Source organism: Bos javanicus, chromosome 3 (genome assembly GCF_032452875.1).
Source record: "Bos javanicus breed banteng chromosome 3, ARS-OSU_banteng_1.0, whole genome shotgun sequence".
Lineage (NCBI taxonomy): Eukaryota > Metazoa > Chordata > Mammalia > Artiodactyla > Bovidae > Bos > Bos javanicus.
In genome coordinates this window covers 12780908-12797288 of record NC_083870.1, presented here as the reverse complement: position 1 = coordinate 12797288, position 16381 = coordinate 12780908, and the positions used below count along the sequence as shown (strand labels likewise).

The window sequence follows — 16381 nt, the reverse complement described above, 5'->3', positions numbered from 1 at the left end:
GATCTTTTTAATGACCGAATAGAAGCTATGTACTCTCTCCCTGGAATAATAGACACATCAAAGGAACTTTGCATGCAATTTCAGGGCCTTCATGCAAACACTCAGGCACTGGTGAAGAAATATTGCTACAGATCATCAACACAGAGAGTGCCTGAAATATAACTCATCCACCAATAGAGTGCTCAGCTTCAAGGGTGTTTTGACAAATATGTCAAAGACAGAGTGTGAAGAACAGCAACTGATCAGGGTAACTTGATAAGAAGCACCCAATTAACCCAATCAAATTGGTGGCAATTCTAATTCTATCATTCAAAAGATCCTGATTAGTGAGGATGGCTGAGAAATCAGTGACAGACAAAGCAGGTGTTCAGAGGATATGCATTAGTCAAATATAGCAATAGGCACTATATGCAGCAAATATTATAGTAAAACAGAAGACTTGGTCTTCATTGGATTTGGGACCTTGCAGAAGTCTTTAACCTCATTTGTAAACCAAGTTCAGGATCAGCTTACAATTGAAATTTCTACTAGACACAAGGATACTGAAAGGCAACTTACAAGATGGAAGAAAACACTTGCAAACCATATTATCAGATAAGAGATTCATATGCAAAATATATAAGGAATTCATACAACTCAACAGCTAAACTAACAATAATAATAACCCAATTTTAAAATGGGCAAAGGATCTGAAGAGTTGTTTCTCTAAAGAAGACATACAAATGGTCAGCAGTTATTGAAAAGGTGCTCAACATCAGTAATCATCCGTGGAATCAAAACCAGAGTGAGATATCACATCACACCTGTTAGGATGGCTATCATTAAAAAGATAAAAGATACCAAGAGTTGGCAAGGATGTGGAGAAAAAGGAATTCTGGAACACTGTCAGTGAGAGTGTAAATTGGTATTGTTAATATGGAAAACTGTATGGAGTTTCTTAAAAAGTTAAAAATGAAACTACTGTATGATCCAGCAATTCCACTTCTAAGTACATATCCAAAGGAAATGAAATCAGGATCTTGACTAGATCACAGCAAGATATAGAAACAACTTAAAAGTTTATTGATGGATGAATGAAAACTGAAATATTATACACACACACAGACATACACACACATATACAATGGAATATTATTCCACCTTAAGAAAGAAGGAAATCCTGTCATTTGTGACAACACAGTTGGATCTGGAAGACATTACGCTAAGAAAAATAAGCCAGATACAGAAGGACAAACACTGTATTTTTTCAAACTCACAGAAGCAGAGTAGAATGGTGGTTACAAGGAGCTTGGGGAAAGGAAACTAGAAGTAAGGCTCAAAAGGTGCAAAGTTTGAGTTATCAAGGATGAATACATTCTGGAGATATACTGTGTAGTAAGAAGAGAAGTGGAAGGCAAAGGAGAAAGGAAAAGATATACCCAACTGAATGCAGAGTCACAGAGAATAACAAGGGGAGATAAGAAGGTCTTCTTAAGGAAACAGTGCAAAGAAATAAAGGAAAATAATAGATGGGAAAAACTAGAGATCTCTTCAAGAATATTAGAGATATCAGGGAATATTTCATGCAAATATGGGCACAATAAAGGACAGAAACAGCAAGGACCTAATAGAAACAGAAGAGATTAAGAAAAGGTGGCAAGAATATACACAAGAACTGTACAAAAAAACTCTTAATGACCCAGATAACCACGATGGTGTGGTCACTCACCTAGAGCCAGACATCCTGAAATGTGAAGTCAAGTGGACCTTAGGAAGCATTACTACGAACAAAGCTAGTGGAGGTGACGGAATTCCAGCTGAGCCACTTCAAATCCTAAAAGATGATGCTGTTAAAGAGCTGCACTCAATATGCCAGCTGCTGCTGCTAAGTCGCTTCAGTCGTGTCCAACTCTGTTCGACCCCATAGACGGCAGCCCACCAGCCCCCTCCCACCCCATCCCTGGGATTCTCCAGGCAAGAACACTGGAGTGGGTTGCCATTTCCTTCTCCAATGCATGAAAGTGAAAAGTGAAAGTGAAGTCGCTCAGTCGTGTCTGACTCCTAGCGACCCCATGGACTGCAGCCTACCAGGCTCCTCTGTCCCTGGGATTTTCCAGGCAAGAGTACTGGAATGGGTTGCCATTGCCTTATCTGCAATATGCCAGCAAATATGGAAAATTCAACAGTGGCCACAGGACTGGGAAAGGTCAGCTTTAATTCCAATCCCCAAAAAGGACAATGCCAAAGAATGTTCAAACTCTTGTACAATTGCCCTCATTTCACATGTTAGCAAGATTATGCTCAAAATCCTTCAAGCTAGGCTTCAGCAGTACATGAACCTAGAACTTCCAGATGTACAAGCTGGATTTAGAAAAGGCAGAGGAACTAGAGATCAAATTTCCAACATCTGCTGGATCATAAAGTGAAAGTGAAGTCATTCAGTCATGTCCGACTCTTCACGACCCCATGGACTGTAGCCTACCAGGTTCCTGCATCCATGGGATTTTCCAGGCAAGAGTACTGGAGTGGGTTGCCAATTCCTTCTCTAAGAAAAAGCAAAGGAATTGCAAAAAAAAATCTTTCTGCTTCATTGACTATGCTAAAGGCTTTGACTGTGTGGATCACAAGAAACTGTGGGAAATTCTTAAAGAGATGGGATTATCAGACCACCTTACCTGTATCCTGAGAAGTCTGTATGTAGGACAAGAAGCAACAGTTAGATCCAGACATGGAACAACAGACTGGTTCAAAATTGGGAAAGGAGTACATCTAGGTGGTATATTGTAACTCTGCTTAATTAACTTAAATGCAGAGTACATCATGTGAAATGCCGAGATGGATGAAGCACAAGCTGGAATATCAAGATTGCTGGGAGAAATATTGACCTCAGATATGCAGATGATATCACTTTAATGGCAGAATGCAAAAAGGAACTAAAGAACCTCTTGATGAAGATGAAAGAGAAGAATAGAGAAAGCTGGCCTAAAACTCAACATTCAAAAAACTAAGATCATGGCATCCAGTCCCATCACTTCATGGCAAAAAGAAGGGGGGAAAGTGGAAACAGTGAGAGACTTTATTTTCTTGGGCTCCAAAATCACTGCAATGATGACTGCAGCCATGAAATTCAGACACTTGCTCCTTGGAAGAAAAGCTATGACAAACCTAGAAAGCATATTAAAAAGCAGAGATATAACTTTGCCAACAATATGGACACCTTATCTTTGACAAAGGAGGCAAGAATATACAATGGATTAAAGACAATCTCTTTAACAAGTGGTGCTGGGAAATCTGGTCAACCACGTGTAAAAGAATGAAACTAGAACACTTTCTAACACCATACACAAAAATAAACTCAAAATGGATTAAAGATCTAAACATAAGACCAGAAACTCTAAAACTCCTAGAGGAGAGCATAGGCAAAACACTCTCTGACATACACCACAGCAGGATCCTCTATGACCCACCTCCCAGAATATTGGAAATAAAAGCAAAAATAAACAAATGGGACCTAATTAACCTTAAAAGCTTCTGCACATCAAAGGAAACTATTAGCAAGGTGAAAAGACAGACTTCAGAATGGGAGAAAATAATAGCAAATGAAGCAACTGACAAACAACTGATCTCAAAAATATACAAGCAACTCCTACAGCTCAACTTCAGAAAAATAAACGACCCAATCAAAAAATGGGCCAAAGAACTAAATAGACATTTCTCCAAAGAAGACATACAGATGGCTAACAAACACATGAAAAGATGCTCAACATCACTCATTATCACAGAAATGCAAATCAAAACCACTATGAGGCACCATTTCACACCAGTCAGAATGGCTGCGATCCAAAAGTCTACAAATAATAAATGCTGGAGAGGGTGTGGAGAAAAGGGAACCCTCTTACACTGTTGGTGGGAATGCAAACTAGTACAGCCACTATGGAGAACAGTGTGCACATTCCTTAAAAAACTGGAAATAGAACTGCCTTATGATCCAGCAATCCCACTGCTGGGCATACACACTGAGGAAACCAGAAGGGAAAGAGACATGTGTACCCCAATGTTCATCGCAGCACTGTTTATAATAGCCAGGACATGGAAGCAACCTAGATGTCCATCAGCAGATGAATGGATAAGAAAGCTATGGTTCATATACACAATGGAGTATTACTCAGCCATTAAAAAGAATACATTTGAATCAGTTCTAATGAGATGGATGAAACTGGAGCCTATTATACAGAGTGAAGTAAGCCAGAAGGAAAAACACCAATACAGTATACTAACACATATATATGGAATTTAGAAAGATGGTAACAATAACCCTGTGTACGAGACAGCAAAAGAGACAGTGATGTATTGAACAGTCTTATGGACTCTGTGGGAGAGGGAGAGGGTGGGAAGATTTGGGAGAATGGCTTTGAAACATGTAAAATATCATGTATGAAACGAGATGCCAGTCCAGGTTCGATGCACAATACTGGATGCTTGGGGCTAGTGCACTGGGATGACCCAGAGGGATGGTATGGGGAGGGAGGAGGGAGGAGGGTTCAGGATGGGGAACACATGTATACCTGTGGTGGATTCATTTTGATATTTGGCAAAACTAATACAATTATGTAAAGTTTAAAAAAAAAAAAAAACTTTGCCAACAAAGGTACATCTAGTCAAAGCTATAGTTTTTCCAGTAGTCATGTATGTGAGAGTTGGCCCATAAAGAAGGCTGAATGCCAAAGAATTGATGCTTTCAAGCTGTGATGCTGAAGAAGACTCTTGAGAGTCCCTTGGACTGCAAGGAGATCAAACCAGTCAATTCTAAAGGAAATCAATTTTGAATATTCATTGGAAGGACTGATGCTGAAGCTCTGATCATTTGGCCATCTAATGTGAAGAAGTGACTCACTGGAAAAGACCCTGAAGCTGGGGAAGATTGAAGGTAGGAGGAGAAGAGGGCAACAGAGGATGAGATGGTTGGATGACATCAGCGCACATAAATTTGAGGAAACTCCAGGAGATAGAGAAGGACAGGGAAGCCTGGCATGTTGTAGTTCATGGGGTAGCAAAGATTTGGACATGACTTAGCAACTGAGCTACATATTGCAATCACTAACTATATTTTATTGTATACTTAAAATTAGTAAGAAGGTAAATTTTATGTTAAGTGTCCTTACGACACATCATCATTATCATCATCATAAAGGGTGTGAAAGAAAACTTTGGAAAATGGTGCATATATCTATGGCCTTAATGGTAGTGACAATTTCTGTGGTGTTGATTCATCCCCAAACTCATGAGCTGTATATATTAAATAGGCATAGCTTTTTACATGTCAAAAAATTAGTGAACTACTTATGCTAGAATGTGGATGAGTTTCAAAACATTGTGTTAAGTGAAAGAAGCCAAACAAAAGGACTGCATTATATAAGAATCTGTTTATGTGAAATTATAGAATAGCAAACTATAGGACAGAAGGCAGATCAGTAATTGTCAAGGGTGAAGCTGGAGGGAGATTAACTGCAAAGGAGTATGAAAGGATTTTCTGGGCTTCTGGAAATGTTCACACATCACAGTGTGATTGTGGTGGTGGTTCTGTGAATGGATACATTTGTTAAAATAATTTGAATGTGCATTTAAAAGTGGTGAATTATATTTTATATTGTTGATACCTCCATAAAGTTGATTAAAACAATCAATTTGAGTAGAATAGAAAATTGAGTGCATCACATTAAGTATTATCTCCTAAAACTTTTGGTTTAGGTATGTGTGTGTGCATATATGTGTGCACATTCACATTTCTTAACAGTACAACTTATATTTCTTTTTTTTTTACACAGCTTGTATTTATTACTGCAGATTACAGTTAAAAAATATTTCAACACCCCTTGTCAGGAGCATTGAGAGTTCTAACTCACAACAAGTGGTGGGATCAAAAGAAATCTGCTGGGCCAGCTAGGACCTGAAATTCTTAGGTGTCCCCAGGTACAGATGTGGTCCACATGGGAGACAGAACAAGCAGAAGTGTGGTCACCTTAAGTCCTGTTCAATAAAGCCTCCAGGTACCAAGGGACTCCAGCAGCAGGAAGTTGGATGTGACTGATTGGAGGTGAGGCCAGTGAAGGAGCAAGAAACAACTCATGGAATTAGAAATGCCTCACCTGTGCCTAAGGAACTTTAGGAAGGAGGGCTCCATCATATATATGAGAGACCATATATATACATTATAGGAGGGAGTGCCCACTTAAGTATCTGTCATCTCAGGAAGGCAGAAGCCAGCTTCCACAGTACCAGTTGGAGTAACTTCTTTCCCACTCCTTTCCCCAAGCTAGTTAGGGGAAGTCAACCCAAGAAATAGGGAAGAAGCCAACTCTGCCTGGTCCTCCCCATCACCCACACCGTTGCCAGCTTCATTCTGAAACCTGCCTGCGCTAGGTGAGGAGAAAGTTCTGATTAACCATCTTCAAACTTGGAGTTCTATTTACTTACTAAAGTAAAAGACTTACTTACTTACTTACTAAGTAAGAGACTACGAGACTGTGACATAAAGTGTCCACCTACTGTCTATCACCTAAGAGAATGGAGAATGTGTTGAAAAGCCTTTGGTTGCCAGAATTTTCAACCCGAGTGCCCAGGAAAACCTCTCACAGAAGAAAGTTTAAAGACACAGTGGGGGACAGAAAATTTTTGTAAGTAAGTCATGAGTCTTGCTTGCTGAGTATGTGGGTTACACAGGGTTGTTATATAGATTAACTAAATGTGTATATATTACACATATTAATATTTATATATTATAATGATAATATTCTTATCACATGGTAGGTGCTTTGCAATAATTCATTCATTACTTTCAGGTAAACTTTGAACATATACCCTCATGATTACAATGTCTATTAGAAGAATGTTTAATTTTTGTTCTGACATCAGGAAAGATGCTACATAGCTTTCTGTATCTTTCCTCTTTCTTTGGAATCTAAGCACTACTGTAGGGATTTTTAATCTGTTTTGATCACTCATTCACTCCCTTTACTCAAAGGAGACTCAGCAAACATGTGTCAAATGAATGAATGCAATTTGAAGCCAGAATCTCTCCCCAGTAACATACCTTCCCCTTCTGCCCCAGGCTGCGTAATCTGGATCTCAGAATATACCAAGTCTCTTTCTCTGGGATGCACTGAGAAGAAAAAAAAAAAAAAACAACAACACTTTGTAAGCAGTGCCAGTCAGTGGGGCATGCTACAGATGCTTCTTCATAAACAATTGTTTACCATGAATGTCTGGGATACTTAGGGAGACCAGGGCCTTTTGCCAGGCCTCAAAACAAGTATCTTTCTCTGGCTCAGGCCCAGAACAGCTTCCTACCAGGGAGTCCTCACCATTGATGTACAACTGCTGCAGCTCCACAGGGGCAGGGCACATGGGGTTGAGGGGTCCTGGTGGGCCTAAGGTCAGGGGTCTCCTGTAAGGCATAGAAACACTGATCATCCTTGGAACATTACACTATACATGAAAGTCGGATAGAGGAAAAAAAGAGTAGGGAGAAGTCAGCAGAACGAGGCCAGAAGAGTCTTTGACGTCATAGAAATGATCATCTCGTAAATAGAATGGTCACTCTCAATTGGTAAAAAACAAACAAACAAACAAACAAAACCCAGCCTCATCATCAGGAGGAAGTGTCTTCACAGCATTCTGCCTGGATAATTCAAGAAGCAATTAGACATAATCCATGATCCAAGACCCTGACTATGTCCTAAGACCGAGACACTGACACAGATAGAAGAACAAGACCATATTTACCAAACCAAACTTAAAAACACAAAATTTGATGAGTAAATAAGCACATTTGGGACAAAAAGAGGATTAGTAGAAGCTGAGACCCCACTGTAAAATCTAGGACTAACAATCATTTTATACAGTTATAGTAACATGTGGTCTAACTATAGGACTATTTGCACCAGAAATATTTTGTGCCAACCTAGAAAATCTATAACCTTTAGTATCATCCATTTAATGGAATGGGTAAATTTGAAATAAGAAACTGATCTATTTATGTGGGAAAATCCATTGTATACACTATTAGAAGGATTCTAAGAAGCTGTGATTATGGCCATTTTAAAGAATGTGAAAGTGGGAGCATCAAGCCACAGGAACATAGAGAAATCACTTGGCCTAATCTTGTATCCCCACAGTTCTGCATATTTTATTCTTGGGAAACCAGAAGGCTGAGACCTCACCTGATTGTGTCTCCCTGAAAGACATCTCCTGCAAATAAAACAAAGGCAGATTTGTGTCAGCAGAGGGAGCTCATCCTCAAATATTTCACACATGTACCACCTGAGCTGTGTGCTGTGCTGTGCTGTGCGGTGCTCAGTTGTGTCCGACTCTTTCTACCCCATAGCCCACCAGGTTCCTCTGTCCAGGGCTATTCTCCAGGTAAGAATACTGGGGTGCGTTGCCATGCCCTGCTCCAGGGGTTCTTCCCAATCCAGGGATCAAACCCAGGTCTCCCACATTGCAGGAGAATTCTTTCCCATCTGAACCACCAGGGAAGCACAAGAATACTTAAGTAGGCAGCCTAGGTCTCCAGGGGAACTTGCAGACACAGGAATCAAACTGGGGTCACCTGCATTGCAGATGGACTCTTTATCAGCTGAGCTACCAGGGAAGCCCATGTGCTAACAGAGTCAATTCAAATGTGAGTGCAGTCTCGGATTCTCGTGAAAAAGAACTGAACCAAGCACATAACTTGCTGGGGTCAGGGCTACACATTGCTGTGTTGAATATGCAAACATCTGAGACTTGATTAGGGTTCAAGGCTGTGTTTATATACCTTAGGAAATACTAAATACAACCAAATTGTTTTTCTTGCAGAGTAGTGTGGGGCTACAGGTGGATTTCCAGAAGAAACTGTGGTTATGCCCAGAACCTCAGACTTCACCTCAGGCTTGTTAAGGACACTTTGGTCAGAGGTCCAAAGGTCTGTATATCCAGCCGAGTGCAGGATACACAGGAGGTGCTCAGAAGGATCTGGTGAGTTGAGTTGAATTAAGTTAAAAACAGAGTTGTGCTTCCCTGGTGGCTCAGACAGTAGAGCATCTGCCTGCAATGCAGGAGACCTGGATTTGATCCCTGGGCAGGGAAGATCCCCTGGAGAAGGGAAGGGCTACCCACTCCAGTATTCTTGCCTGGAAAATTCCATGGACAGAGGAGCCTGGGGGGGCTACAGTCCATGGGGTCACAAAGAGTGGGACGTGACTGAGCATGCACTCAAAACACAAAGTTAAAGCATGTGGGTAACTGCACTAGAGCTGAAAAAGCTTTTGTGTATGCCTCTACACCAGCTGAAACTAGCCTGACCTGGGTTAAAGCAAGAAGGCTTTGGAAGCACAACAGACAGTACTTGGGAGAAACTCTCTCCTCTGGGTGGAGGGGGAGCCAGTAGCCTGACCTGTAGAGAGTGGAGCCATTGGAATACGAGATGCTGGTCCCAGGCTTTGACTCAAGGACATCTCTGAGGAAGAAGGATAGAGATTAGTCAGCCCCCATTCTCAGTCATTTCTTCGTAGGGCCTTTCAACTTTTATTTGATTGTCCACTTATGGGGGATGTAGGATGGTCTGAAGTATCTAGTGGACCAGTCTGTTTGGACCAAAGAAACTATCCAAGGAAACTGTTTGAAGTTCTTGAAACTTTACATTAAAATGTGTATTCCCTCCCCATCTTTCACCTGAGGCTTCTCCCTCCCCATCTTTCACCTGAGGCTTCATAAATTAGACTAGACATCTGTTAAGAAAACTGCCTTTTGAAGAAAGCAGGTGAGCCCATCTATTAGCACTGGGGTGGTGAGGTGGAGAATGGTAATGTGGCAGTTTCCAAGGCTGCAATGAATGGGGTTTCTGAGGCAGGGGCAGGTTGTGGAGGTTAGCAAAGGGTAAGAGAGAATACAAACCCGGTTTCCTCTGGTACCAGCAGTAAAACAGCAGGGCCACAGCCAGGAGAATGCTGAGGGATCCCCCAGTGGTTCCTCCCGCAACAAGGCCTCTTTTAATCCCGGGAATGCCTGGACAGAAAAAGTGTGTGTGAGAGCCTCAGGAAGAGGGATCTAGAGCCTGGAGGTGCCTTGAAGCCCTAGAAACTTTCCTCGGCCTGGCTGGGGTCCTGCACCCTGGGAAAGGGAGGGCTCTAACAGACAAGGACCCATGGGGGCCATTGAGGACTGGACTAGGACTGTGTGGCACAGGAAGCAGGTTTCCACTGTGGGCAGCACAGTCCTGAGCCTGCATATGACAGGAAGTGACTCACCACGTGGGGGCAGAAGGCAGGAATCTGAGGGGATTGTGGCAAAGGGGAGAAAAGGAAGCCAGCTCCCTCCACTGACCCACTCACCTCACTTCAGACATTAATATTCGGAGGGACATATATGGTTTCCCAGGTGGCTCACTGGTCAAGAATCTGCCTGCTAATGCAGGAGACACAAGAGTTGTGGAACCGATCCCTGGGTCAGGAAGATCTCTTCGGTAGAAGGCAACCCATTCTAGTATTCTTGCCTGGAAAATTCTCTGGACAGAGGAGACTGGCAGGCTATATAGTACATGGGGTTGAAAAGAGTTGGACATGACTGAGTGACTGAGCACACACACACTACATCTGTCTATCTATCTAACCAGTTGTCTATCTATTCTGTACTCTTGTAATTTGGCCATTTGGAAATTTCCCCTAGACATCTGGAAAGATGTTATGATGATGACTTGGCAGAATCTAACTTGGAACAGCAACATGCCTGAGAAAGAAAGCAAATATCTCCACTGATTAGGGCACTAGTTGAACCAACAATAACTCTGATATTGCTCTCCATTAAAATAATAAACTGGGACACCACAATGAAATGACATCAGTTTCCTTCCTCCTAGAAGCCTGAGTCTTATGTGCTTTGAAGAGGTGGGGGGAAAAAACTGATAGAAGGAATAGACTAAATTGTTGGAGAATTTTGATTTTTTTTCATCAGATACATTCTCCAAGGCCAGGGTGCCCTCTCTCCACTCCTATTCAACATAGTTCTAGAATTTCTAGCCAGACCAATCAGGCAAGAAAATAATAATAATAAAGGCCTCAAAATTGGAAAGGAAGAAAAAAAATTGTCTCTGTTGGAAGATGTGACCTTAAATAAAGAAAATCTTAAAGACTTCCCAGAAAATCTGTTAGAACTAATGAACTAATTCATAGAGTTGCAGAATACAATATCAATACAAAAATCAGATATGCTGTATACAACAACAAGGGATTATCTGAAGAAGAAATAAAGAAAACAATCTTGTTTTCAATAGCATCAAAAACAATAAAAGAGTTATTATTGATTGCAAATTTAATCAAAGAGATTAAAGATCTGTATATTAAAAACTATAAGATATGGTTAAACAAATGAAGACACAAATATATGGAAAGAAATCCCATGTTGGTGAATTGAAAGAATTAATATTGCTAAAATGTCCATATTGTTCAAAGCTATTGAAGCCAAACAGAGTTAATGCAATCCCTATCAAAATTCCAACATCATTTTTTATAGAAATTAAAAAAAAAATTGTATGGAATAACAAAAGACACCAAATAGCTAAAGCAATCCTGCAACAAAAGAACAAAGCTGGAGGCTCTACACTTCCTGATTTCAAACAACAAAGCTTGAACAAACAAAAGAAATTGGCATTGGCATAAAAAACATGAGAAACATGAACCAGTGGAATAGAATCAAGAGTCCAGACATAAACCTGTGAATATATCATCAACTAATATCTGTCAAAGGAGTCAAAAATACTCAGTGGAAAAGATAATCTCTAAATAAATGGTGCTGGGGAAACTTGCTAATTCACATGCAAAAGAATGAAACTGGACCTCCACCTTAAACCACTCACAAAAATTAACTGGAAATGTATTAAAGACTTTAAGAACAGAAACCATAAAACCTCTAGGAGAAATTATAGGGGAAAAGTCCTTGGTAATAATATGAGGAAGTCATACAACTCTATAGCCAAAAAAACCTTCAAATAATAATTTTAAAATGGACAAAAGATCTGAATAGTCATTTTTACAAAGAAGACATGCAAATGCCAACAGGCACAGGAAAACGTGTTCAACATCACTAATCATCAGGGAAATGCAAATCAAAACCACAGTGAGGTAGCACCTCACACCTGTTACAATGGCCTTTTTTTTTTAATAAAATTGTTTGAAATCAGAGCATAAGCAAAAGAGTTAAGAATAAGTTTACATGCCTTATTTTAATAAAGCAGTCTAGGTTATGGTGTCCTTGGACTGCAAGGAGACCAAACCAGAGCCAATCCTAAAGGAAACCAACCCTGAATATTCATTGAAAGGACTGATGCTGAAGCTGAAGCTCCAATACTTTGGAGCTTTACACTTGATGTAAACAGCTGACTCACTGGAAAAGACCCTGATGCTGGGAAAGACGGAAGGCAAAAGGAGAAGGGGTCAGTAGAGGATGAGATGATTAGACAGCATCACTGACCCACTGGACTTGAATTTGAGCAAACTCTGGGAGATATTGAAGCCTGGCTTGCTACAGTCCATGGGGTTGCAAAGTCAAACATGACTTAATGACTGAACAACAACAAGGTTATGGTGATTTAGCAAAACATAGGAAAGCAAGAAAATGTGTCACACTTATATCAAATTAAGCATGTTGAGTTATGTTACTAATGTACACAATTTTAATTTTGCTTTACACTTTTCATCAAAATAAACTTTATTCCCTAAAACAAAAAAAAAAATGGAGACAGGAAGTGTGTTGGTAAGGACAAGGAGAGAAGAAAACCCTTGTACAGTGTTGGTGAGAATGTAAATTGGTGCAGTCACAGTGAAAAGCAGTATGTAGACTCCTAGAAAATTAAAAAAAGAACTATTATATGATCTAGCAGTCCCACTTCTGGGTATATATCCAAAGAAAACAGAATTACTATCTCAAAGAGATATCTGCATCCCCATGTTTACCACCATATTATTTACAATAACCAAGATATGTGCAACCTAAATATCATTGATGTATGAATAGATACAGAAAGTGCTCGCGACTGAATTGCATCTGGCTGTCTTAAGAAATAAAAAAGGGGGAGATGCCGGGAGCCAGCACGGGAGTTCCCACCCATGACAAAGGTCATGTGGAGAGGCCCTGAAGGCAAAGGTGAATCAGGACTCAAGGGGCCCCCCTGGACCTGCCTGAGCGTCTACCCCAAAACAAGAATCTGTCTGTTTAACTATTTTATGACTTTCACCTACTCCTCTGACATTTATGGAGGGCTATCCCTGACCACCTTTCTCTGTAAGAAAACCAACTTAGAGCTCTAGTTAATAAGTCTCCAGGGTATAATAGGTGTGCTCCAATTCAAATCCCTCAGAAAGCTTTCTAACTTGCCTGACAGGTTTCCGAACTCTTACAGCTATGCATGTGATTGTTCACAACCTCCCAACCATAAGAGGCACAGGAAGCTTAAGATATTTTAACAATTCAGAGCTTCTCGGAGAGTTAAAATTGTTAGAATAGAACTAGTAGAGGATTTCTTTGTTGAGCTAATGCTTGCTGCCAAGTTTCCATATCCCTTACCCACTGTGTCCCTGGGAGTGTATTGATTAACATAGTTGGTATATAGAAAAATAAGTAAAAGCTTTAATGTTAATAATAACCTTAGACCCTTGAGCTAATAAATTCTTCCCTTGATTATCCCCCACTGTGCCTTTGCCCTATAGGAATGCAACTCTACCTAGTGCTTTCAGGGAGTGGCGCCAAACCTTAAGAAAAATCACCTCTGGAGAAAATAAGTTTTTCTGGTTGACTAATCTTTATCAGAAGAAGAATGTTAACAGGTCTCCTGACCAGAAGATGATGTAAATCACCTAAAGCCTTTGTATATGATAAGTGTGCAGAAAGAAAGCCTGGTTTCGATAAGGGTCAAGGACTGCTGACCTCGCATGACTCTGCACCCTCTATTATCTTTTATGTACAACTTAGGGTATAAAAGCTCCTTTTGAAAATAAAGCTACGGGCCTTGCTCATCAGGCTTGGTCTCCCTGTGTCGTTCTTGTTTCCTTTTCTCTCCTTTTCTTCTCTGTTCTTCCTTCAGGATGACTAATTTGGAGCGTGGGGGCCCTCTGAGACCGCTTAACTGCCTGGGCTTCTAAGACCCACTCGAGAAGGTGCCTAAGGCGGGGCACCTTCAGCTATTCGAGAGGGCGCCTGTGGCCTCCATGGTCAAAGCAAGTTTGGTGTCACGAATTTTATTGGCTTTCTGCATAAACCAGTTAGATCAAGCCTCTGTTCTCTCCGCTTTGCTATCCTTTCGCCAACGCCGTCCTCCTGAGGGAATCCCTGGATCCAACCGGGGCTGGACCCCGGTAGGGTTTCCCTGGTGGCTCAGTGGTAAAGAATCCCCCTGCCAATGCAGGGCTACAGTCCAACTTGTCACAAAGAGTCAGACACGACTGAGTGACAAAGCACAAGCCAACGCTGGAGACACACGTTCGATTCTAGGTCAGGAAGATCCCCTACAGAAGGAAATGGCAACCCACTCCAGTATTCTTGCCTGGGAAATCCCATGGACAGAGGAGCGTGGTATGCTACACTCCATGGGGTCACAAAAGAGTCAGACATGACTTAGCAACTAAACGACAACAAACACACACTATTCAATTATGATGGAATGTGAATATGATAGACTATTATACAGCTATAAAAAAGAAAATTCTGCCATTTGCAACAACATGTATGAAGCCTGAGGGCATTATGCTAAGTGCAACAAGTCAGACAGAGGGAAAGACAGATATTTTATGATCTCACTTACATATAGACTCTTTCAAAAAAAAAAGAAACACTCACAAAAACAGAGAATGAATTGGTGGTTGCCAAGGGTAGGGGCTGGAGGGTGGGAGAAATGGGTGAAGGTGGTCAAAGGATACAAACTTCCAGTTATAAAATGAGTAAGTTTGGAGGATGTGATGTATACAATGGTGATTATAGCTAAGAATATATTGTAAATATATTTGAAAATTGCTAAGATAGACCAACCTAGACAGCATATTAAAAAGCAGAGACATTACTTTGCCAACAAAGGTCCATCTGGTCAAGGCTATGGTTTTTCCAGTAGTCATGTATGAATGTGAGAGTTGGACTATAAAGAAAGCTGAGTGCTGAAGAATTGATACTTTTGACCTGTGGAGTTGGAGAAGAGTCTTGAGAGTCCCTTGGACTGCAAGGAGATCCAACCAGTCCGTACTAAAGGAAATCAGTCCTGAATATTCATTGGAAGGACTGATGTTGAAGCTGAAACTTCAATACTTTGGCCACCTGATGCGAAGAGCTGACTCATTTGAAATGACCCTGATGCTGGGAAAGATTGAAGGTGGGAAGAGAAGGGGATGACAGAGGATGAGATGGTTGGGTGGCATCACTGACTCAATGGACATGAATTTGAGTAAACTCTGGGAGTTGGTTATGGACAGGGAGGCCGGGTGTACTGCAGTCCATGGGGTCGCAAAGAGTCAGACATGACTGAGCAACTGAAGCGAACTGAAGATAGTAGATTATAAATGTTCTTATCACACATACACTCACAAAATTCCAACTGTGTAAGGTGATGGATGTGTTAACTAACTTTTTTGTGGTAATAAATTTGAAATATATACATGCAGCAAATCACTTTATTGTATACTGTAAACTTACATGATGTTGTATTTCAATTATATCTCACTATAAGTGGAATAGCAACAAAAAGGAAGGCATAACCTCTAAAATCAGGCTGTTAGGTTAGAGACATTCCTCTTTTTACTACCTGTGTGGCCAGCAACCTTTATTTAATCTTCCCTGTTTGTCAGTTTTCTTATCTGTAAAATGGAGATAACGGTAACTATAGCAGTACTATTGTTGGTGGATAAAAATGAGTTAATAAAGTGCTTTGAATGGTTCTTAACATATGATAGGACTTCCCTGGTGGCTCAGATGGTAAAGTGTCTGCCTACAATGTGGGAGACCCAGGTTCGATCCCTGGGTCGGGAAGATCCCCTGGAGAAGGAAATGGCAACCCACTCCAGTACTCTTGCCTGGAAAATCTCATGGACGGAGGATTCTGGTAGGCTACAGTTCATGGGGTCACAAAGAGTCGGACACGACTGAGTGACTTCACTTTTTTTTTTTAACATATGATAAGTGCTATGTCTATGTAAGTTTTATCTCTTATTCATTGCCCTTACATTATGCCCTCAGTTCAGTACAGTTGCTCAGTCATGTCTGACTCTTTGCAACCCCATGGACTGCAGCACGCTAGGCTTCCCTGTCCATCACCAACTCCCGGAGCTTGCTCAAAATCACATCCATCGAGTTGGTGATGCCATCCAATCATCTCATCATCTGTCATCCC

At 40.9% G+C, this 16381-nt stretch overlaps 1 protein-coding gene across 1 annotated transcript in view; it reads right to left on the bottom strand.

The window, feature by feature from the left end:
* Positions 1 to 16381, bottom strand: part of FCRL4 (Fc receptor like 4) — a 48491-nt gene that overhangs the window by 5454 nt on the left and 26656 nt on the right. The window contains exons 7-11 of the mRNA XM_061402642.1: positions 9913 to 10023; positions 9413 to 9475; positions 8199 to 8226; positions 7341 to 7423; positions 7070 to 7138 (exon numbers count right to left, since the gene is read on the bottom strand). Of these exons, the coding sequence (XP_061258626.1) occupies positions 7070 to 7138; positions 7341 to 7423; positions 8199 to 8226; positions 9413 to 9475; positions 9913 to 10023 (354 nt within the window). The remainder of the gene's footprint in view (positions 1 to 7069; positions 7139 to 7340; positions 7424 to 8198; positions 8227 to 9412; positions 9476 to 9912; positions 10024 to 16381) is intronic.